Source organism: Centropristis striata, chromosome 21 (genome assembly GCF_030273125.1).
Source record: "Centropristis striata isolate RG_2023a ecotype Rhode Island chromosome 21, C.striata_1.0, whole genome shotgun sequence".
NCBI classification, from domain to species: Eukaryota; Metazoa; Chordata; class Actinopteri; order Perciformes; family Serranidae; genus Centropristis; species Centropristis striata.
The window spans coordinates 18,186,212-18,205,993 of NC_081537.1; the positions used below are offsets into that span (position 1 = coordinate 18,186,212).

The 19,782-nt window shown below is 41.8% G+C and overlaps 1 protein-coding gene across 1 annotated transcript; it reads right to left on the reverse strand.

Moving 5' to 3' along the window:
- Positions 1-1,520: 1,520 nt before the first annotated feature.
- Positions 1,521-19,593, reverse strand: fam53b (family with sequence similarity 53 member B). Its single transcript, XM_059324980.1, has 5 exons — positions 19,423-19,593; positions 11,170-11,401; positions 10,255-10,309; positions 6,824-7,593; positions 1,521-2,642 (listed from the first exon to the last, which is right to left on the reverse strand). Exons 2-5 carry the CDS (start codon positions 11,257-11,259, stop codon positions 2,301-2,303), a joined length of 1,257 nt encoding a protein of 418 aa, XP_059180963.1. The 5' UTR covers positions 11,260-11,401; positions 19,423-19,593; the 3' UTR covers positions 1,521-2,300.
- Between the last annotated feature and the right edge of the window lie 189 nt (positions 19,594-19,782).

The following is a 19,782-nucleotide window of genomic DNA, read 5'->3' on the forward strand; positions in this document are numbered from 1 at the left end:
ACTCGAAGAGCACAGACCTCTGCCAAGGCCATGCCCTGTCTTGCGATGTTAACTAAAGGGGAAAAATTGGTTTTCTGCCCCACAATTCGGATCTGTTCCAAAATTGTAATTTTTTTTTTCCTTGACCCATGCTACACCTTTCTTTTCATGAAAATCTGGCTTGTAGTTTTTCTCTAATCCTGCTGACCAACAGACAATCTGAACCTAAACATACTTCGTTGGCGGAAGTATTAAAGTCCTTCATTAACAATGTACATGACGTAAGCTTCATCAGCAAGATCTACTTAAAAGTATTTAAAGTAAAAGTGGTTATGCAGAACTGCATCATACATTGTGTTTTTGTTATTTTATTGTCATTTAATATATAAGTCTTCCGGTATTTGTAGGAATTTGCAACATCTACAGAGCGAATTTGCATCTTTACTTCAGTGTTGCCAACTCTTTTCCAATAAAATTAGCTTGTGCTAACACCAAACTTCGCTAAACATCGCCAATAGCATCATACACTCGTTGCATATTGGTGACTTCATTGTACATTAATTTGCATACATAAAGCTTAGCGGTAGTGTCACCTAAAGCCATGGTAGATGAAGACATACTTAACCAAATAATCAGACTCACACCAGAGACTTGATAAATTTAATAAAAGTAAGAGAAAAGGTTTGGCAAACTCCACTGGACACTTCATTAGTTAGCTGTACCTAATAAAGTGGCCGATGTGGTCATCTGCTGCTTCAAGGTTGGACGTGTTGTGCATTCAGAGATAGTCTTCTGCAGACCTTGGTTGTAATGAGAGGTTATTTGAGTTACTGTTCCCTTTCTATCATCTCAAACCAGTCTGGCCTTTCTCCTCTGACCTCTGGCATCAACAAGGCATTTTGGCCCAGAGAACTTTCTCTTCTTCTCACTGGATATTTTCTCTTTTTTGGACCATTCTCTGTAAACCCTAGACATGGTTGTTACATCAGCAGTTACTGAAGATCCAAATACTCAGACCAACAACCACTCCATGTTCAAAGTCACTTAAATCACATTTCTTCCCCCATTCTGATGCTCAGTTTAAACTCCAGCAGGTCGTCTTCACCATGTCTACATGTCTTAATGCATTGAGTTGCTGCCATGTGATTGGCTGATTAGATAGTTGTGTTAACAAGCAGTTGCATAGTTTTTTTGTTTTTTGTTTCACCTCAAAAACATTACTTTTCATATGCCTTGTGTTAATGCACAACTGTTTTTTTCTGCAGTGTACTCATACCTGCCCCACACCTATCGACTGAACATGGCGCAGGCACAGTTTGAGCAGTCAAGCCATGGACTGCGATTACTCTGTAATACCCCTGATCTGAAGAAGTCACTAAATTTGTCACTAGTCACATTTTAAGCGAGAAAAATAAATTTGGCAACACTGCTTTTTGTTGACTTTGTGTGGACCCCATCCAACATTCGCTCCACATTCACACATCAAGAACACACATGCAGTTTTGTGAATAAAGACGCTGAAATAACGTGATTACAAATGACACATTTAAAACTGTGTTTATTTGTATAGAAATATGCTCATGTTTTACATAACTTTGTAGTTACAAATAGTAAAAAGAAAGAATATTAACGCTATTAGCATCACAAAGTTTCTCTCACACAAACGGGAGCATAGATCTCAGAGAGAAGCCTGATGTTACTGTGTGAAATGTTAAGCTCTTCGATGTACTTTACAGGATGTGTGTGTGCGTGCAGCTTGTTGCTCAGTAAGAGTGAAAGGGGCTTTACTAACAGTAGCTCTCGAAGTAGTCTTCATTTCTGTCCATCATGTACTCATGTACTGTTGAAGAACGTCAGAGGAACGGACACTCTTTCTAGTGCAGAGAATTTGTACAAACCTGCTGTGAATTCTCTCCAAACATAGTACAATGAAGGTAATCAGGGTTACAGAGAAATGTTAAAGACCCCAGTCTCTGAGCCAACATTAATATATCATTTTTATATTTATCAGTTCTTTTATCTCCACCTGCATCCGTCCTCCCGTACTTCCTTATTCTCCTGAGACACAGTCGAGATAACACACAGCGTGGGAGTAGCTTCTGACTACACAAAGCCCCCAAAAATGGGTGTTCAGCCCACAAAGCTCCTGCTCCATCTCTCCTTTAGAAAAAAACAAAAAACAAAAACAAGTGCTGGAACGCTCCCTGCATTAGCTTTCCACTTGCTTTGTCCTTAAGACTATCAGTACTGTTTGCTGTACCACCTGGTGATAAACTTTCAGTCCCCTAAAGTGGCGTCCCCAGAGAGGAAGACGGTCCAGCTCAGTTCCTCTCAATTTGCTCAATGTCGAGCTCACCGCCAAGCTGATACACGTCCTTCCTCATGCTACACAGCCCCGCCCACAGGGGCTCGCTGTCCTTCCCATTGGTTGTCCCTGGCATCCAGTCCACCTCCTCGATGGTGGGGTCCTCTGACGGCACGCTCCGGGTGATCTCGCCCCCTTCGGTCCGAGGCTGAACGTCTTCCAGGCCATGTTCGTTTGCTGATGAGTCGTCGGCGTCGCACTGAGCCGTGCTCCTGAGAGTAGGGAGGGCCTGGCTGGACTCGCAGCCGTCTTCGCCAGTGATTCCAGGGCAGCTGAGGCTGTGGAAATTCCGAAGTTTCTGTGGAAGTACAGAGAGATGCAAGTTTTAGACACATAAAATTGATGTTCTCGAACCTTCTGCTAATACTGCAGTTGACTTATACTGCTTAAATGGAAGGAATATCACATTTAACCTTTGATTTAAAAAACCTTTAAACACATTGACATTGGAGAAAAGTTACTATTCTACAAGAGGCTGTGTGTCGAAATGTTATGTTGCTATATGGCATTTGTACCCTATATACAGTCATGGAAAAAATTATAAGACCACCCTTTTTCTTCAATTGCTTGTTCATTTTAATGCCTGGTACAACTAAAGGTACATTTGTTTGGACAAATATAATGATAAGAAAAATTAGTTTAATTTAAGAGCTGATATTCAGCCGTTTTCCATGGTTTTCTCTTATGAGCTATTTTTGTTGTTATCATTATATTTGTCCAAACAAATGTACCTTTAGTTCTACCAGGCATTAAAATGAACAAGCAATTCTGACTTATAACAAATATATCAAATCTTTCCATGGTGATGGCCTATTTGGTGAGGAAACTAAAATCAATTATCTTCATCTTGGACAATGACCCAGCTCCTTACTAGGGTACAAACAAAACTAAAAATGCAGACAGCCATCCTATGAAAACAATCCCTCTACTGTACTCATACAGTATGTGGGTGAGGTCAGAGCTGGACACTGGGCAACAGCCACTATAATATGAAAAAGTAACAAGATTTGAAGGGTATAAATTTAGCCTGCGTTACATACTGGAGCAACTGGTGGTTGGATGAATGAAGCTATGCGATCTGAGGGTCCAACGGGAACCCAGGCAGCAAGTGGCCAGACACCCTGAGGGCAGACTTTTGACTCTGCTGGCCTTTCACTAGAACTGCACAATGAACACATACATCTGGGGAAACCAAGAAGCTTCCTTAGGCACATCCACATGTGCCAGCGCTGCTGCAGGCGAGTCCTGAGACAGCTGTGCGTGCCGGAGTGGAAGGCTTTATGACAGAGGCTTATCCAATCTGTACAGCTAATGTAGAGAGGGCAGGACAGCTGCCTCATGCCTGACCACTATGGTGCTGGACCAGAAGGACGCAGGAGAATAGGGCCTCTGTGAGACCTCCTGTCACTTGTTTGCTTATGCAATACCTAACAAGCATGGGACTGTTGGGGATGCTGGTCACAGCCAAGTGTGTGCTGCGGCTGCAAATAATCGATCGTTCACCAACAAAGTGTCACCTTATTTTGTCTAAAAGAGTTAAAAATCCTGAAGGGATTCAGTTTATTACTACAACCCTGATTACAAAAAAGTCGGGACATCATTTTAAATAGAGGTGGGAGAAAAAATCAATCTGCGTAGTATCGCGATATTTTGCGTGGCAATAGTATATCGATTTATGGCCGCCAAGTATCGATATTTAGCGCCAGCGGGCCATCAGTATTTTTGCCGTTTTGTTTTTGACACCATAACACCATGTGCGTGCAATATTGTGTTGGGAAGTCATCGAAATAGCGCTGCAAAGTAAGGTTATTTTTAAATGATTCATGGTGAATTTAATTTTGTGGACACAAAATGCAGTTAAATCGCAATACAATGTATCACAATACTCACCATATCGCAAAATGCTTAAAATCGCAATTGTATAGTATCGTGACTCAAGTATCATGGGACCCTCTGGTGATTATGTACAAACTGAAACTTTTGATTGTTGTAAATATACACCTATTTTAAATTGGAGGACTTCTGTTATTTACATGTAAAACAATGTCTCAACTTCTTCTGAATCAGGGTTGTAGAAGGGTGCAGATCTCAACCAAGGCATGCTCTATCTCGCTAAGTTAATGCACATGAATTTTCTTTCCTGTGATTCAGATTCTCCTCAAAATTCAAGGGGTTCTTCCTTGGCAAATGCCACACTGTAATCCTGCTGACGGCCAAACCAAGCTAAAACATGACCTCCTCTGCATAGAAAACGATATGAGAGAGTGTGAAATGTAAAGTTATGATCCACGGCTTTGACCCGACAGCAGTGAGAAAGGTCTCTGCACCGGGCAGCCGTAGATCAAACGGGGCCCTGCTGTTTTTCTTGGCTCTGGTCAAGCAGGTTCATTTGTCAGCACCAGGCGGGTGTCACATTGCTGCCTTCTGCATTAGCACTTGAGCCTCAACCGTCAGACTTCTGGCCCTAGCCATGGGACCAAACTGATAAGGCTTTGAGTAGTCTGGACTATATAGCAAAACAGTGCCAGCATTAACTTTAACCATTTATAGCTCTAATGTGGAATAGAGGAGGAGTTCTGCAGCTTCAGGCGGAGAAAACCTTCAGTCCGAGCACAACTTACTGCACCACTTTGTAATAAGGGTCATGAATAACTGCGAGCGGTGTCCAGTTTGTCTGCTACTATCACCCACCCCCTCTCTCGCACGATGAAATGGAGAAGAGAGCAGACTCCTCATCCATACTGACCTTGACTCTCCGTCAATACAAGCTGATCAATAACTCATGAGGCCCAGTTGTGGCAGCGATCCACCCACTGAGCTGAATTTACAGAAATCAATATCTCTTTACCCAACACGCATCTCCCCAGTGCAACGATCTATACCCTCTGCCACAGCTGCTCTACTTCCTGACATTCATGGAGCCGCAGTGAGCCATGTAGAGGGTAGCAGTTTCTCCCTGGGTAAACTACACCGTTGTGGCGTGTGGATGAGAGGACACTTTAGAGACACACTCAGCACTGTGACCAATCTTTGAATAGTAAGGTGACTTTGAGTACTGATAGGATGACGCATGTGAAGCCCTTGAGTTGAGTGCGAGGCAAGTTTGGTCTTTTCCATTGCTACTTTAATGTTTTAATTTATATTTCAATTAATCAAATCGTTGTTTAGTCTATAAAAAGGCAGAAAGTAGTAAAATAAATCAGCAGTTCCCAAAGCTGAAGTTATAAAACACCTTTGAGAAGCTAGAACTGGCAACGCTGTGGCATTATTACTCGATAAATTAGTCAAAACGATTGCCAAAATTGTTGTCAGATTGTGTCGACTGGCTTATCAGCACTTCCTCTGGGTTTAGTTGCATAACTGGGTGAAGATCTGGATGTTGTCTCCTCTCTGACTTAGCACTGAACTAGTCACTTGAGAAGTTTTAAAAAGATGTCTAAAAAAGATATGATGCAATAAAACACAGCAGTCTCTTTGAATAGAGGAACCGGGGATACGATGCACAAACAGCAGGAGAGATCCAATGCTAACAATCTCAGCACCCTGCATGTTTCCCTGCAAAAATATTGTTGGTTGCCTCGCCTACGGCTCTTTTCTCTTCGCTGACCTCGTCCCTGTTTGGAGCGTGCATGGCGTCTGCTTGTCCTGTCAAGGCGTCGTTGTTGTTAAGACTGCTGAACTCTGGGTGACTTTCTCAGAGGGGCCAAGTCCAGCTCTGTGTTTATGATCCAGTCGATGTACGTGTGAAGCTTAACTGTGTCTGTGTGCTTGTGGGGCAAAGAGACAAACGCCTGTCAGCATGTGCAGATGGGACAGATTTGTCTGTCGAAACATGGCTGACTTAAAAAAAATAGGATCAGCTCAAGCGAGTTGTTTCAAAAGATAATTTCTAAAACTCATCTGATCATCTGACTGACCTCTTAAGATCTGCTTTGATTAAATCTTCAAATACACAACCGCATAATGGAATGTGACCCAGAACAGGGCCTGCATGAACAAACAATTGCCTTCATATAATGACAGTGCCTGCAGAAACACTTTGAGGTGTGCTGAGGGAGAACAGACACAATGGCGTGACCTTAGCTGGAAGTGTTTGTTTATCCCACATGGATGGAGCAAGTTGCCACAACAGCGTAGTATAACTAGCTAATGTTAGTGAGACTAATGGATCTGGCAGAGCTTCCAGCTGGCATTTCCGGAGGGTCCTGTCTCAGTGATATTGACAGTGATAATTTGGAACACATAAGAGGGCCGTGCCGAGTTCAACCAACAAATGAATGGCACTGGAAATAGCCTCTGATAAATTATGACACGCTCAGGTGCAACATTAAATTTAACAGTGTATATTAGGCAGCAAGCGATGTTTAACAGAGTCTTATTTTTACTAACTGTCAAATATTGTAGGATTTAATCAAGAGTATATTGTCCTGATTAAATATGATAGAAAGCAGTTTCCTTCTCTTGATTTTAAATACCAACCTGGGTCATCTTGGCCAGGTCCAAAGAAGGCCTCTGTTTCTGCGTGTCAGCTGGTCTTCTACGCTTCACGCCGATTTTCTTGTCGTTGAGGACGCACGGCTGTGAGCGACTACGGGCGAGACCCCCCTGTCCGCCACGGCGCTCAAGCTCTGGGGTGGAGTCAGGGGAACTGGGTGGCGAGGGTCCGGGAGGCTCAGGGAGGCAGATCTGTTCATGAGAGAGGTAGAGGGGCTGTGCCGTGGGCTCGGAGTACAGGATGGTGGAGGAGGAGGAGGAGGGTGTCAGGCTGGTGAAGGCAGAAGCGCAGGTGGGGTGCTCGGCGAAGCAGGGCAGCTCCAGGGGGTTGGAGCGGGCGGGCAGGCTGAAGCTGGAGCTGCGCTGCATGGCTGGGAAGCCGAGCTGGGCATTCCCCGCGGCGCTGCGCTGGACACTGCCTCCGCTGTGGCATCTTCTCTTCTCCACTGTTGTCCACACGCGAGAGCCCTGAGGGCGCCAGGTGGAGCGGCAACCACCGAGCTCATCGGAGCAGGACAGGGACCGGCACTGGCGCTTGCTGGGGGGTGCGGTGGAGTGCGAGGAAGCCGCCTCGGTCAGGCTGAGGTCGTGCAACAAGCTGGTGATTGTGGTCGAAGTGGAGCCAACATCCCAATCCCAGTGGGCAGAACTCTTGTGCACCTCAGGCAGGACGTCCCACAGGCTCTCCAGGCTGGTCCCAACTGGCCTCTGCTGTATGGCGCAGCTGTGACCTAATTCACGCCACCGACTTGTCTCTGCAACAAAAGACCAGATTCATTTTAATTGAATAACTTTAAATGACAAGATTCTCACCTAAAATACAGTAAACTAGAGCATATGGAGAGTGCAGATTGTCACTAAGGCAAAACCCTTAAAATGTTAATATTCTAGGTTTGATTCTCCCAGTTGGGGACTAATTTTTCTGATTATTTCGACTGAACATAAGTGCAGCACATCTCCAAATGTTAACAAAAGTGAAACATAATTTCTGTAGTTGCCCTGCGAAAAGGATCTGCTTCTAAATGCTCTTCCTTGGCCTATATGGCCCACTCCCACCATGTTTACGCAAAAACATGTTTGGCAAGTTTTGGAATACTCTTGATTTTCTGCATTTTAAATATGACAACAGGTCAAAAAAAAGGTGATTCCATTTATGAAGTAACTCTGCAGCTCTGCTATGAGCTTGTAAAATATCCCAGCCTTTCACACTTTTCTCATCAGGAGTGACATCACAATGTCCTTTGAGGACTGCATTTTATTTTAGTGTCAAAATGATTATTTAAAAATGCATCTCATTCAGAGTGCAGTTTCTACACATGAGTTTTTGCAGAACAAATTATAAAATATGCATAGAAAATTAGACCTATGGTGCTCACTCCTTTAGAAGAACAGAGATCTCTTTCGGCATGAACCTCTTAGAGGTAGCTGTTCTAAAAAACAGCTTTTAGTGCCAAGGTTCTACGATCATGAGGTCAAGTTTGACATCCTCAGCATGGACAACATCCGCGACACTGCCCCAGACCGGGTCAGTGTCGGTTCCAGCGTGTGTACTTTGTATTGACACTACTCGCTGCTTTGTGTAACTGGCACTAAAAATAAATCCTGTCCTCCAGGCACCTCTGTAATCACAGCTAATTGGGTAAGGGAGCAGAGCTCAATGTTTAACTGGCTTGATGTCAAACCTCGTCTCTGCTGGATAAAGGTGTGATAAAATGTCAATAAACCATAAACATTCGGACTAAAGCTTATCATGGTTGTTGTTTTTCATTTAGATAGGTAAGAGTCATATATCAGACTTCTCTCTTTATTGATCGGCCTATTATTGATCGGCCCTACACCAGCACCATAGCTACCATGCCTGGAAAGCACCTGTTATTCCCAAAACAAAAAAATTGTTGAATGGATCAGCCAACTGAACGGGTCAGTCAACTCTGAGTCAGATACTCAACATCGAAGCCACTGCCCACTCCTGGTATGCAAAAGGTCTATTCTTCTCCACTGGAGATAAAATCCCCAAAATACCATCTACAGTACACGGGCAGGAGGAAGAACAAAGGCCAGTGTTAAGAACACCTACTGGTACTGCTGAGTTCTCTGCCAGTGTTACACACTCAATGCCAAGTTACTGCAAGGGCAGAATACCATTTAATCTTACAATACAATGACTGTAAAGGCTGTTACTCATTAGGCTGGGTAAACTAAGGATATGGGCCTTTGTAGTCCAAATTTTCAACTTGGGGACAACGTGTCCACAGCTTTAAAGCAAGCAGGAGTGCCATGAAATTCCTGCTAATGATAAGCCGCCAACACATAGTCATTAACACGCATTCATCTGGGTTGAAACACCTGTCAGACATGTTTCACATAATGCCATGTGACCGCCGACCAGATGCAGCAGAGAGCGGCGTGCTGTTAGTGCTGCCAATAATTTATCAGAAATGTTACAATATGACCTGCCCTTCCAAACCACTGCTGTCACTAAACACCTGACATTTTCTGGCTCCTGCAAGCTGCTGTAAGTAGATAATTACTTGTCATGTCTAGTTTGTGATCAGGAGAAAGTCACATTGACTGACAACAAATGTCATGTAATGAGCATATGTGCACTACCTCAAGAATAAAGATTTTAATTAGAGCCTGACGGATATGGGATGTTTGAGACAGATACAGATACTGATTTCAGAGGGAGAAAATTAATCAATAACTGACATGGAAAATAAAATAGACCTTTTTTATGTGGATTGTGCACCGATTTTTCACCACTCTGTAAATGTACCCAGAGAGCTACTTTCTCAAACAAAACTTTCTTAAACAATATTTAACATTGTTATACATGATACAATGTATTACATTGTCAGCCAATTCTATAAATGATAAGTGAGAAAATAAATAATAAATAGGAATAAAAATAAATTGCTAAATAAACATCATTACTGTTCAGTTACAGTCAATTGCTGAATATAAAAAGTTAATAGCTAGCACCATTTCTTAATCATGCCAAGCAATAGTTTCTACATTATATATTGTGTAAAAAAGTTTAATTACGACACATATTGTACATAATAAATACAGGTACTGGTAGGCTTTTGCTTGCCGATCAGCCGATAATATCTGTCGGGCTCTAGTTTTAACTATTGTTCTTTCATTCTGCTGTTATCTGCTACTAGCCAAGAAAAAAAGAAATATTGTTGTTGTATTAATCCTTGATATAAATTCTTACATTTTTGCTCCCAAAGCTGTGTCAGTTTCTTCCAGTGGTATTGAAAATGGTATTGAATGCAATTTTTTTAAGTTACTCGCAGGTTCTCAACTAAATTTTCCAAAAACCTACTATTCTTTAATTACTGCTTTGGTTATCCATATCACCCTTACAGGCAAGAATGTGTGTATTGATGAGAAAGATGGCAGACTCTTACCCATGAGTCCACAAGAGAAAAGTGCAGTCCCCTGGCTCATGGTCTGTGCCTGGAACTGCAGAAATGCAAGAGAGATTCACTGTCAGCTCGCCAGAAACCAAAAAGTCCCATAAATTGATTTGCATAAAGTGCACAGGAGGTTCCAACAAAAACAAGTCAATAAATTGACAAAATAAAAGTCAAAACCTACTGGCAAGTCACATTTTGAACATGAATAATTGTCGTAGCATTTTGAGAGATTAAGTCTAAGTGTAACTCGTAAAGTCAGAGAGAATTACACCATAAATGCCTGTGATTGACACACAGCCTCAGAGAATGATGATTTCATTTCACGTGGCAGAGAGGGCAAACTCAGTGCACATTAGTGGGGGAATTTTCTCACTTTTTGCTGGCAGAAAGAAGGATTCTACTACATGGATGCTGATTAGAGAATGAGTCAGAGTTGCTCAGCCTAGCCTAGTGGAACTAAAATACCCCATTGTCATTTTGAGTGAAGTAAATGGAACACGGGGGATTTAAAAACCAGATGACAAACGCCCTGGTGATAACTGTTGGCAGCTATTATGATGCAATTATGAGTAATTGTAACAGAAACATCCCCTATTCCCAATCTTCAACTTCCAAATAGCTCTTTTGAGATCACATCCTGACTGTCAGTAAGGCAACACTTGCGAATTTTCCAACAGATTTGACACAAGGGAAGCTAAAAGTCAATTTTAAGCTGATTAAGGTTGACAAAATAGGAAAATATCATGTGTAGCCATAAAACGGCTGTGGAGCGCTGAGTGGTCGGCAACAATTTCCTGATTTGGAGCAGCACCTTGTCGTCTTCCCCCTTGACATGGGCAGTTTAGAGAAATGACACATTCCACACGGAAAAAAATCTGCTTAGACAAGTAGAAAATAACTTCTCACCGGGCCCAAATCTGTACTTTTGGATGTTACATCGTCGGCGCCCTTCTTTTCCAGTGTTTTCTTGAAAATGATCACCATGGCAACACACATCCTTGTCCCAAGCCGTTCCAGTGAGGGCAAGAAAAGCTTGTGGCCATCTTGACAGGCTCGGTGCAAGCAGGCTGGTTTCTCACAAGCTTAAGACAGCACCCCTCGACTCCTTCAGGAATGTGCTTCACTCCTCGACCCGATCCTGAGCGGACACACAAAGATGAGCACAGGATTAGAATTCAGTACATTTCTGACATTCTGTCGACCATATAAGCAGAGAACAATCCAGCTGGATTGGGGAGAACAGATCCCCCTGGGTGGAGGCCCTGAAACACAATGCCAGTGGAGAGCAAACCCCAAATCTTTTCAGTCTCAAACATGACTGAAAAGTGAGTTGCTTCTTTTCAAATAGCTTGTGCAGCATTTTCCTTCGAGATGAATGCTCATCACGCTTCAAGTACTGCAAAAATAATACTTTTTTGATAATTTGTTCATCTGAGTTTGATAATGATGGAAACAAAAACTTTTCCCCATAAACTGATGCAAGAAAGGTGCAAATTGGTGCATAAAAATTCACCAGAATGCAGAAAAATTAAGTGTTCAATGCTCAAAATTCAAAGCAAAATTTTGAAATGTTGCATGAAAGAAAATGCGAATTGGGGACATTTCCATCAACTGGTTTAGAGCAAATAAACAAATCTGCATAAACATACTTTTGTCAGAAAATGGCAATGTAATGTATTGCTGTACGCTAATCCGTCAGTAAACAGTAGAAGAAGTAGAAAACAACAACAGAAAAAGTAGTTGCTAATCGGGCAACTTTGGCCACCCACGATAGAAAACAGCAAGAAAAGACACTGACATCGGAAACAGCTGCTGCTTCGTTTTTGGGTTTTCCAGCAGAGCAAAAACAGCTGATAAGTCATGTGAAGTCATGTTTAAAGTTTGATACGTCAGAAATTATTCTGAAAAAATGTTTCCATCTCCTGTTTAACTTTTTTTTTTTAAACACGTAAAAACTTTGAATGCGCATTTTGGAAAATTTTTATTGAATTTTGGTGTTTCCATCTAGCTTTTTTCATACAAATCTTCAAAATGTGCAGATAAATTTGCTGACTAATGTTGAAACTAGGGCCGGGACTTTAACACGTTAATTAAGATTAATTAATTACACAAAAATGAACGCGTTAAAAATTTACGCATTTTAATCGCACTTATTTTTGCACCGCGGAACATTTCTCACTGGATGAGTTTCAGGCGGACCGATTATACTGGAGCACCAACTAGCGTTCATGAGTTCAGACAACAACAAACCACAGTGAACGAAGAAGCTGGTGAGAGCGATTTGGTTGGCCCCGTGGATGATGGGACATTTTGTTACAAAAAACGAACGGATGGATGAAGCGTCGATAAGAGCACGGTTGTTTATTTTAAATGGTACACTTTATGTTGAACTATGTATTATGTTGTTGGTGCAACTGGCACTTTATGTTGAACTCTTGTTTTGGCCAAGGTTATTGAGAGAGTTGGACTGAAATTAATTAGATTTTTTTAAACCAGCTGTTGTTAAATCAACAAAGTCTGTTATGGCCTCTGAAGCAACAGAGATTGCTACACTGAATGGCAAAAATTGCACTGGTCTGTTGGACTTGAACAAAAATAATCAATATTTTTGTTGCTTAAGCTTTTGTATTCAGTCATTATTCAATGGTATACTAAAAATGCATGTGAAAAAAACTTACTTCTCACTGTTCTCAGTTCAAATATTTATATGCGATTAAAATGCGATTCATTTCGATTAATTAATTACAAAGCCTGTAATTAATTAGATTAATTTTTTTAATCGAGTCCCGGCCCTAGTTGAAACTAAACCTACACCCTTGATTCTGACAAGAGCTTTGACTCCATGAGGACGCAGTGAAGTAGCGTCTTTAGTTGTGTTGTGGAAAAACTGTTTAGACTGTGGAGAGGTGGATTAAGCTACAGTGGTGGTTTCAGAAATTTCTGTCATTTTAGCTTCTGTGAATGCAAGCTGTCTACAGCTGCCATCCTCCATTAAAGAATGAGTTACGAACTTTTCAGAGCCACCTTCTGAGCCCTAAGGCATTGAAAATTTGATAACCAAAAGACAGATTCTTGGTAGAGGACTCCGTTGAACCCTCAAGCTCATCCTATAAACATTCAAAGTAATTGTTTGGAATGTGAAGTTACTGTAATCCTCCTCAAGACGAGTATGATTGCAATCCTTTTCAGCATATACAAAAGTGAGAGATAGAAAGTGGAAAGTCAAGGGAGCTTAGTGGTTTGACAAGCTCTTTTTAATTCTCAAGTGAACTAGCAAACATTAGAAGCAAACACTGGCTTTGATTCACAAGGTGTTGCCTGTGTTGCCATATGTGGTAGTCCTTCAATAGAAATTACACTGCATTTTCACTTCCACATAGTCTCAACAATGTCACAGAAATTGGAACTTTATATGTTGTTTTTGTTCTTTCCTATCGATGCGGAGGATTATCAGTCATCTGAGAGAGCGAGTTTCCTCAAAGTGTTCCACACAGAGAGGAATAGAGCAAAGTCAAAGTTGTGTAATTGAATCCTCAGGGGCTGGCTGGGAATAGCTGACCTTGCGGTTATCCAAACAACCCTCTTCGCATTAGTGCTGCACCATGGTTACAGTACGCAGCTGATTAGCCATCAGATGTAGATGTAGATCAGATGTAAATCTATAGATTCATCACGCTGGATTTTTACTACCACTAGATCAGCGTCAGGTAGGGGATTGAAACTAAGTGCGATGGACACAAGTTGGTTGCACGATGCCCTGCAAGGTCAGAGTGCCAGTTTGAATGACGGAACAACTGCAAGCAGAAAAAAAAAGGAAGGAGAAAGAGATGGTGTACGTGAAACAAAAGAGCGCTCTGTGCAGAAGATGAGACACCGTGGGAAACAAAAGAGGCGACATCAGAGGTTGCGGGTGGTGGGGTGGTGTGTGTGTGTGTATGCATGGGGTAGTGGGGGTGGGGGGCAGTATCACAAGACCCTGAGGGAGCTGACAAACTGGAGGTGGTGTTTGCACTCAGCATATGATTTCCATTACTAACACTTGTCACGTCAAGAAAAACAACTTAAACGCAAGGATTTTTTTTAGCAGAGTTCTACAAGCTGATCAACGCGGTTCAAGGATGTTTGACAGCTTTAACTTGTGGTCTTGTGGGAAGAGAAAAGAACAGATCAAAGCTTGGAGCTGGAGTAGGTCAGGCCAGCTTATACTGTGCGTGACCATTAACCACACAGATCTGTTTTTAACAGCAGAGATAACTAGGGACATGCAGGGGTTGAGGAAACAGTTGTTTACATATTACCATTAATGGCTCGGTGAAGGATGCAGATGGCAACGACACGGAAAGAAAAAAAAACCTCACCCAAAAGAAATTGGCAAAGACGAGGAAAGCTCTTTAACATGATGTTTACCCAAACAAAAATGACTAAGTGATGTTTTCTTTCCCTCAAAAAATGAAAAAAAGTTTGACTGTAGCCTGACATACTGAACTGTAAACAACATCCATTACATCTAGTTACAGAGCACAATTTATCATCCTTCTCATGCTCAGGCATTACGTTTTTATCCCGTAAATCTGAGTTGAGTGCTTTAAATGGGCGAGGTTTATAACGTAATTATAAACATTCCTCAGCTTCATGACATAAGTTGAACACACAATTATGAACGGCTAACCTAGCCCCACAGCCTTTGAAAAGCATTCAAACTTGTGACAGTCTGTGAATGGAAAACATGTTGAGAAGCGCTGGCTAAGGGCTGCCTTCTTTTTCTTGTACAGACAAAGCTTACCAAGGCATGATTTCTAAAGCTTAATGGATACACCCAATGTACTCACCTTCCACAGAGAGCCCTGCTGAGTTCAAAGATGCAGATGAAGCTATAATGTGTTAAATGAGGTATAGAGTTTGTCCCGGAGGGGTACCCCTGCCCTTCTGACGTCAAAACCAGAATCACCTCCATAATGATAATGCCATTATCTGCAATCAGTTGGAGTCTCTATGCTTCTGCAGGCCGATAGCTCTTTATCTGGGCTGGGACAGCAACAGCCATGACAACTGAGAAGTCTAATCTCTGAGAAGGGGAAGAACGTTGCAGGACGTTCCACTCAGACGAGGCTTTTCATCACACGCAAACAGGTCTGCAGTGACAGCGGCCTTCCTAAAAGACAACAATACGGCTGCCTTGGACGAGCTGATGGGACTGCACACTTCCTTTGTGGTCACCACAAGCCTTTCAACCATCGCTACTTTGGCGTGCCAGAAATGGCAAGCTATCACACGGCCTGAATGAGCGATAGATAGGACAGGAGAGGAAACCACAGAGCCGATTGGGTTGGGTATAAAACCCAGGGCTGCTACAGTCAGCATAACTTTAAGAAGCCTGAACAGACTCTGCTCTATTTTTCTAAGACTCACAAGTAGCAGACACGTCCAGAAAGACTACAGACTGTCAGCTTAGCCATTACAATAGGCATCTAAACTGTAGTCACCCATGAAAGCTCTGTTTCCCCAATTAGAGCAGCTTTTCCATACATTGCTCAGACTGTAATCCCACAGGTTAGGCCAACATTACATAAGGATTTGGCAGCTTTGTGTCTGACTGACAATTAGAGCTAATACTAATCCATTTTATAGCACTTGGACAGCTGGTGAAAAACAACACTATTTGAAAAACCATTGTTGCACCTTTTATAGACTGCTGAGCAACACATCTATGAACTACTTATACGATTGTATCTACTTTTAGGGTTATTATAAATACGTTAAGGGACAGTTTAGCCCAAAGTCCAAAATACATATTATTTTCTCTTACCTTTACATTACATTACATGTAATTTAGCTGATGCTTTTGTCCAAAGCGACTTACAATAAGTGCATTCAACCTGACGGTACTAGACTTAGACCACAGGAATCAAGTAAGTACATAACTTTAAGAGCTAACTGTAATCGCTAAAGGAGTGCTATATGTTAAAGAAGAGAAGAAGAGAAAAGAAGAAGAGCATTTCTCTTTCGTCCTATATACCATTCTGGATTGTGTGTGTTGGAGACTACATGCCAGGACCTATTTTCTTTCTAGTTCTAGTATACTTCTTACACTATACTGTTCACAACAAGGTCTGTTGATGAGCTTGAGTAACCATGTCATGATTTCTGAAAGTAGACATTTATATTTTTGGTGATTTGAGCACCACAAGCAATCATATAGTTTCATTATGTTCGAGAGACAGTAGACATCTCTATGGCCGTTAATCTATACATATCAAAACCACCTAGATTGATAAATAGCACAAAAAATGTGCATTTTGTGGTGAACTCTTCCTTTAAATTTTTTTTACTAAGCTTTCACCTGCAAAACAAAACTAAAAAAACTTGACATAAAAGCTTAAATGTTATGTCAAATTTTCCGATATCCTACTTTGGCATTCCTGCATGCATGGCAGTCGGATATGTGTCCTTCTCTCAACAATCCCAGGATTGTGGCCGTCTCAGTAATCCGAGCATCTGCTGAGCACCTGAGACGGCCCAGCTTGAAACCTAACTGAGGGATTTGTGCTGCTCTTCATCACCGTACACTTGTGGAAGAGGTGCTAGGTAAAAGTTTGGCTGCACCCTTCCACAGAAGGATTCCCTGGGAGAAAATATGCATGTTCCTCAAAAGCTTGTTTCCCTGAGCTGTTGGTGCTGGTGGCCTACTTTTTTGAGTTGCATGGCTTGCACAGGATCCATATTTGGACACACTTTCGAGCAGTTCCTCATGTCATAATGGATGGGTGTGTTTACAGAGCATGTAATAAAAGGCAGGCAAACATGCCAGGCTCATGAACGCTGGATAATTGAATGACAAATTAGCAAACCAGTTCTGCTTTTTTTCTACAGCACTGAGCATCATTTTCACTGAAAATTCAACGTCCATGAAATCCCAAACTGTCTTTGTGGGCGTTGTCATTAATTAGGTGCCACAAAGGGCAGGTGCCACCAAGTTTTGCCACGGCTGACTGACTGAAAAGAAATTTATGAAACTCATTGTAAGGTGGAGGCTAGTCCACAGCTGTCCGCATGTTCACAGACATTAGGCTATGTCAAACAGGAGGCACACTCTACATTTAAAGCAGCGAGTGAATAGTCAGAAATGAGCATGGCTGGGAGGCCTCAATAGTAGTTATCAGGCTCAGTTGAGGGCCTGGGGTGCAGCCAAGGTCTCACAAGCATGCAGCTGCCCACTTACCATAAACACAAAGGCTCAGCATGGCTATGCATGGCAGCCAAGGAGGCCTATGTTCTAAAGCAAGCCTGCTGTTTAATCATCTCATACATAATCACTTGCACTGTATACATTTGTCCAGAACAAGAGCTTTGTTGAGCTCTGTAATTGAGGCTTTCGACAAACCTGTCCAAGTTGGAGAGAAATGTTGTCCACTTGAATGCTAAATCTAACAAAGTCTCTTAATTACAAAGAGCTAGAGACACAACACTCTCCTACTCCCACAGCAGAATAACATTGCATGTTAATAGACCCAAATAAGAGTAAGTCACACCCAGTGGATACAGCCCTGTTAACCTTCAATCAAAATTAAGAGTGGAGGGGAAAGACCACTCTTGAGTTTAAATGCAGGAATTTATCCCACCCCCCACCCTGCATCTCCACCGACCATATATATGCAAGAAAGATGAGAAGAAAGAGAACTTTTTTCCTTAAATAAGTGTTTGAACAATGTCATAACAGTGATGTTACAATACACAGTATCTTAGAGAGCCTTCCAAATATTTTTAGTGACATGGAGAAGGAAAAGGGAATCATCTGCGAGCTCTGATAGGCAGCCTCTTTTCTACTTGAGCTAAAACTGTTCAACAGTTTGTCAGATGAGCTTGCCAGCCCTCCAGGTGGATGCCTCTCAGTTTCAGAAGAAAAGGCCCTGAAAACTGAGCTTGTCCAAGTAACCAGCACAAACAGTCCCTTAAAGCCCTTTTCCAAAATCCCTCATGAAAGGGAAATGAGTTTGGCAAAGAAATTGGTGTGACGGGAGCTCACAGAATGTTACACGCAGGCTACAGAGCAAACAGGATTTTGAACTCGACAGAAAGGCCACAAGCAACTGATGATGGAATATGAAATGTACATGCTCAAAAAGTAAAACGGCACATTTGTACTTGTCTCCCGTTCTTCCTTTATAACTTATAATTAATGCATGTTCAAGCCACTTATGAACTTTAGCAGTCATAATAATGGTCATGGGAGACTCTGTGGAGTTCAGGTTTAACAAGCTCTAGTGTTTATGATCCGGCTGAGCACTTAAATTGCAGAATCAGTTAGATTGTATGTCAGCCAGCTCTGTCTTCATACCTGAGGGGAAGGATGGCTAGATAAAGATAAGACAACAACATTCCAGTGCAACAGCACAAACTATAGCAAACAAGAGGAGAGACACATAAGACATGGCCACCAAATAGTGTGGCGTCAGGTATAAAGGCATTATTACAAATATATACATTGAAATGGTCATATATAGATTTTCAACCAGACAACAATGACCCATCTATGTGTGCAATTTATGAGTGAAATCCCAATGTGAAATCAGAATATTTGCACTTCAAAGCCAATCCACATAAATTGCCTGTGATCCAATAAACATAGCATCTCTTTGTAAACTTCATTGATCACAGAGTCACTTTGTGAAGCAATCTGATTAAGTTTGCACTGTCAAATGTCAAACAAGCTCAGAATCCTTTCCGGGCTGAAGATGAATGGATGATACTGGATATGTATGGACATGTCTAAGACTTACATAAACTTATTGACACTTGTTTTATTAAACTTCCCTATAACATTGCATCACACTGTGCAATAAAGACATAATTTTAAAAAAAGTATAAAGATATGATAAAAATCAGTTCAAGTTGCATTTATGTATCCCAGACAAGACAAAAGAGGCAAAGCTATGGTACTACATGAGGAAAAGTTGCTAAGCTAACTTATTCCTTAAGTTTCGACAAAGAAGACTACTATGTTATAGCTCAGTCCAAACTATATTTGTTAGCATAGTAATACCTATTCATACGTATCACACACTTTCAAAACACAAGGGAGTATCATACTTTAGCTGCAGTTACTAAGTTAGCTTGCACAGAAACTTTTTATTATTATTTGAACCAAAAAGTACCACTCACAAGCATCACGGTGAACGCCTCGTATATCCAACAACAACACGCAGCGGGTTAGTTTCGCTGGACCATGTCGAGTTTTATTATCGCAGAAACCATAAGAACAAGGCGTTCAAGCAGGAAACAAGGCGAGCAGTTCACTTCACGTCCTGCTCCAGGCAGCTCCTGCAAACTACAACATTGCCCCAGTGCACTGTCCAAGATTGCACGCTAATGAGTCTGTGACAACATACACGGGCGATACCACTTTTGACACGGGAAAGGGGTGTCGGATAAGTTATTTGTACCACTAAATCTTTCAGTTTGACGGTAATTATTTGCGTTATTCTGCTTATTTACACATCGTGTCCAATTTAGCTGAAGCTT

Excerpts from the sequence above, each read along its gene's own strand:
- fam53b (XM_059324980.1), bottom strand. The coding sequence starts at position 11,259 with ATGTGTGTTGCCATGGTGATCATTTTCAAGAAAACACTGGAAAAGAAG. Across the intron at positions 7,594-10,254 it reads TTTCTCTTGTGGACTCATGG|AGACAAGTCGGTGGCGTGAA; the intron begins GTAAGAGTCTGC and ends CTTTTGTTGCAG. Across the intron at positions 2,643-6,823 it reads ACCTGGCCAAGATGACCCAG|AAACTTCGGAATTTCCACAG; the intron begins GTTGGTATTTAA and ends GTACTTCCACAG.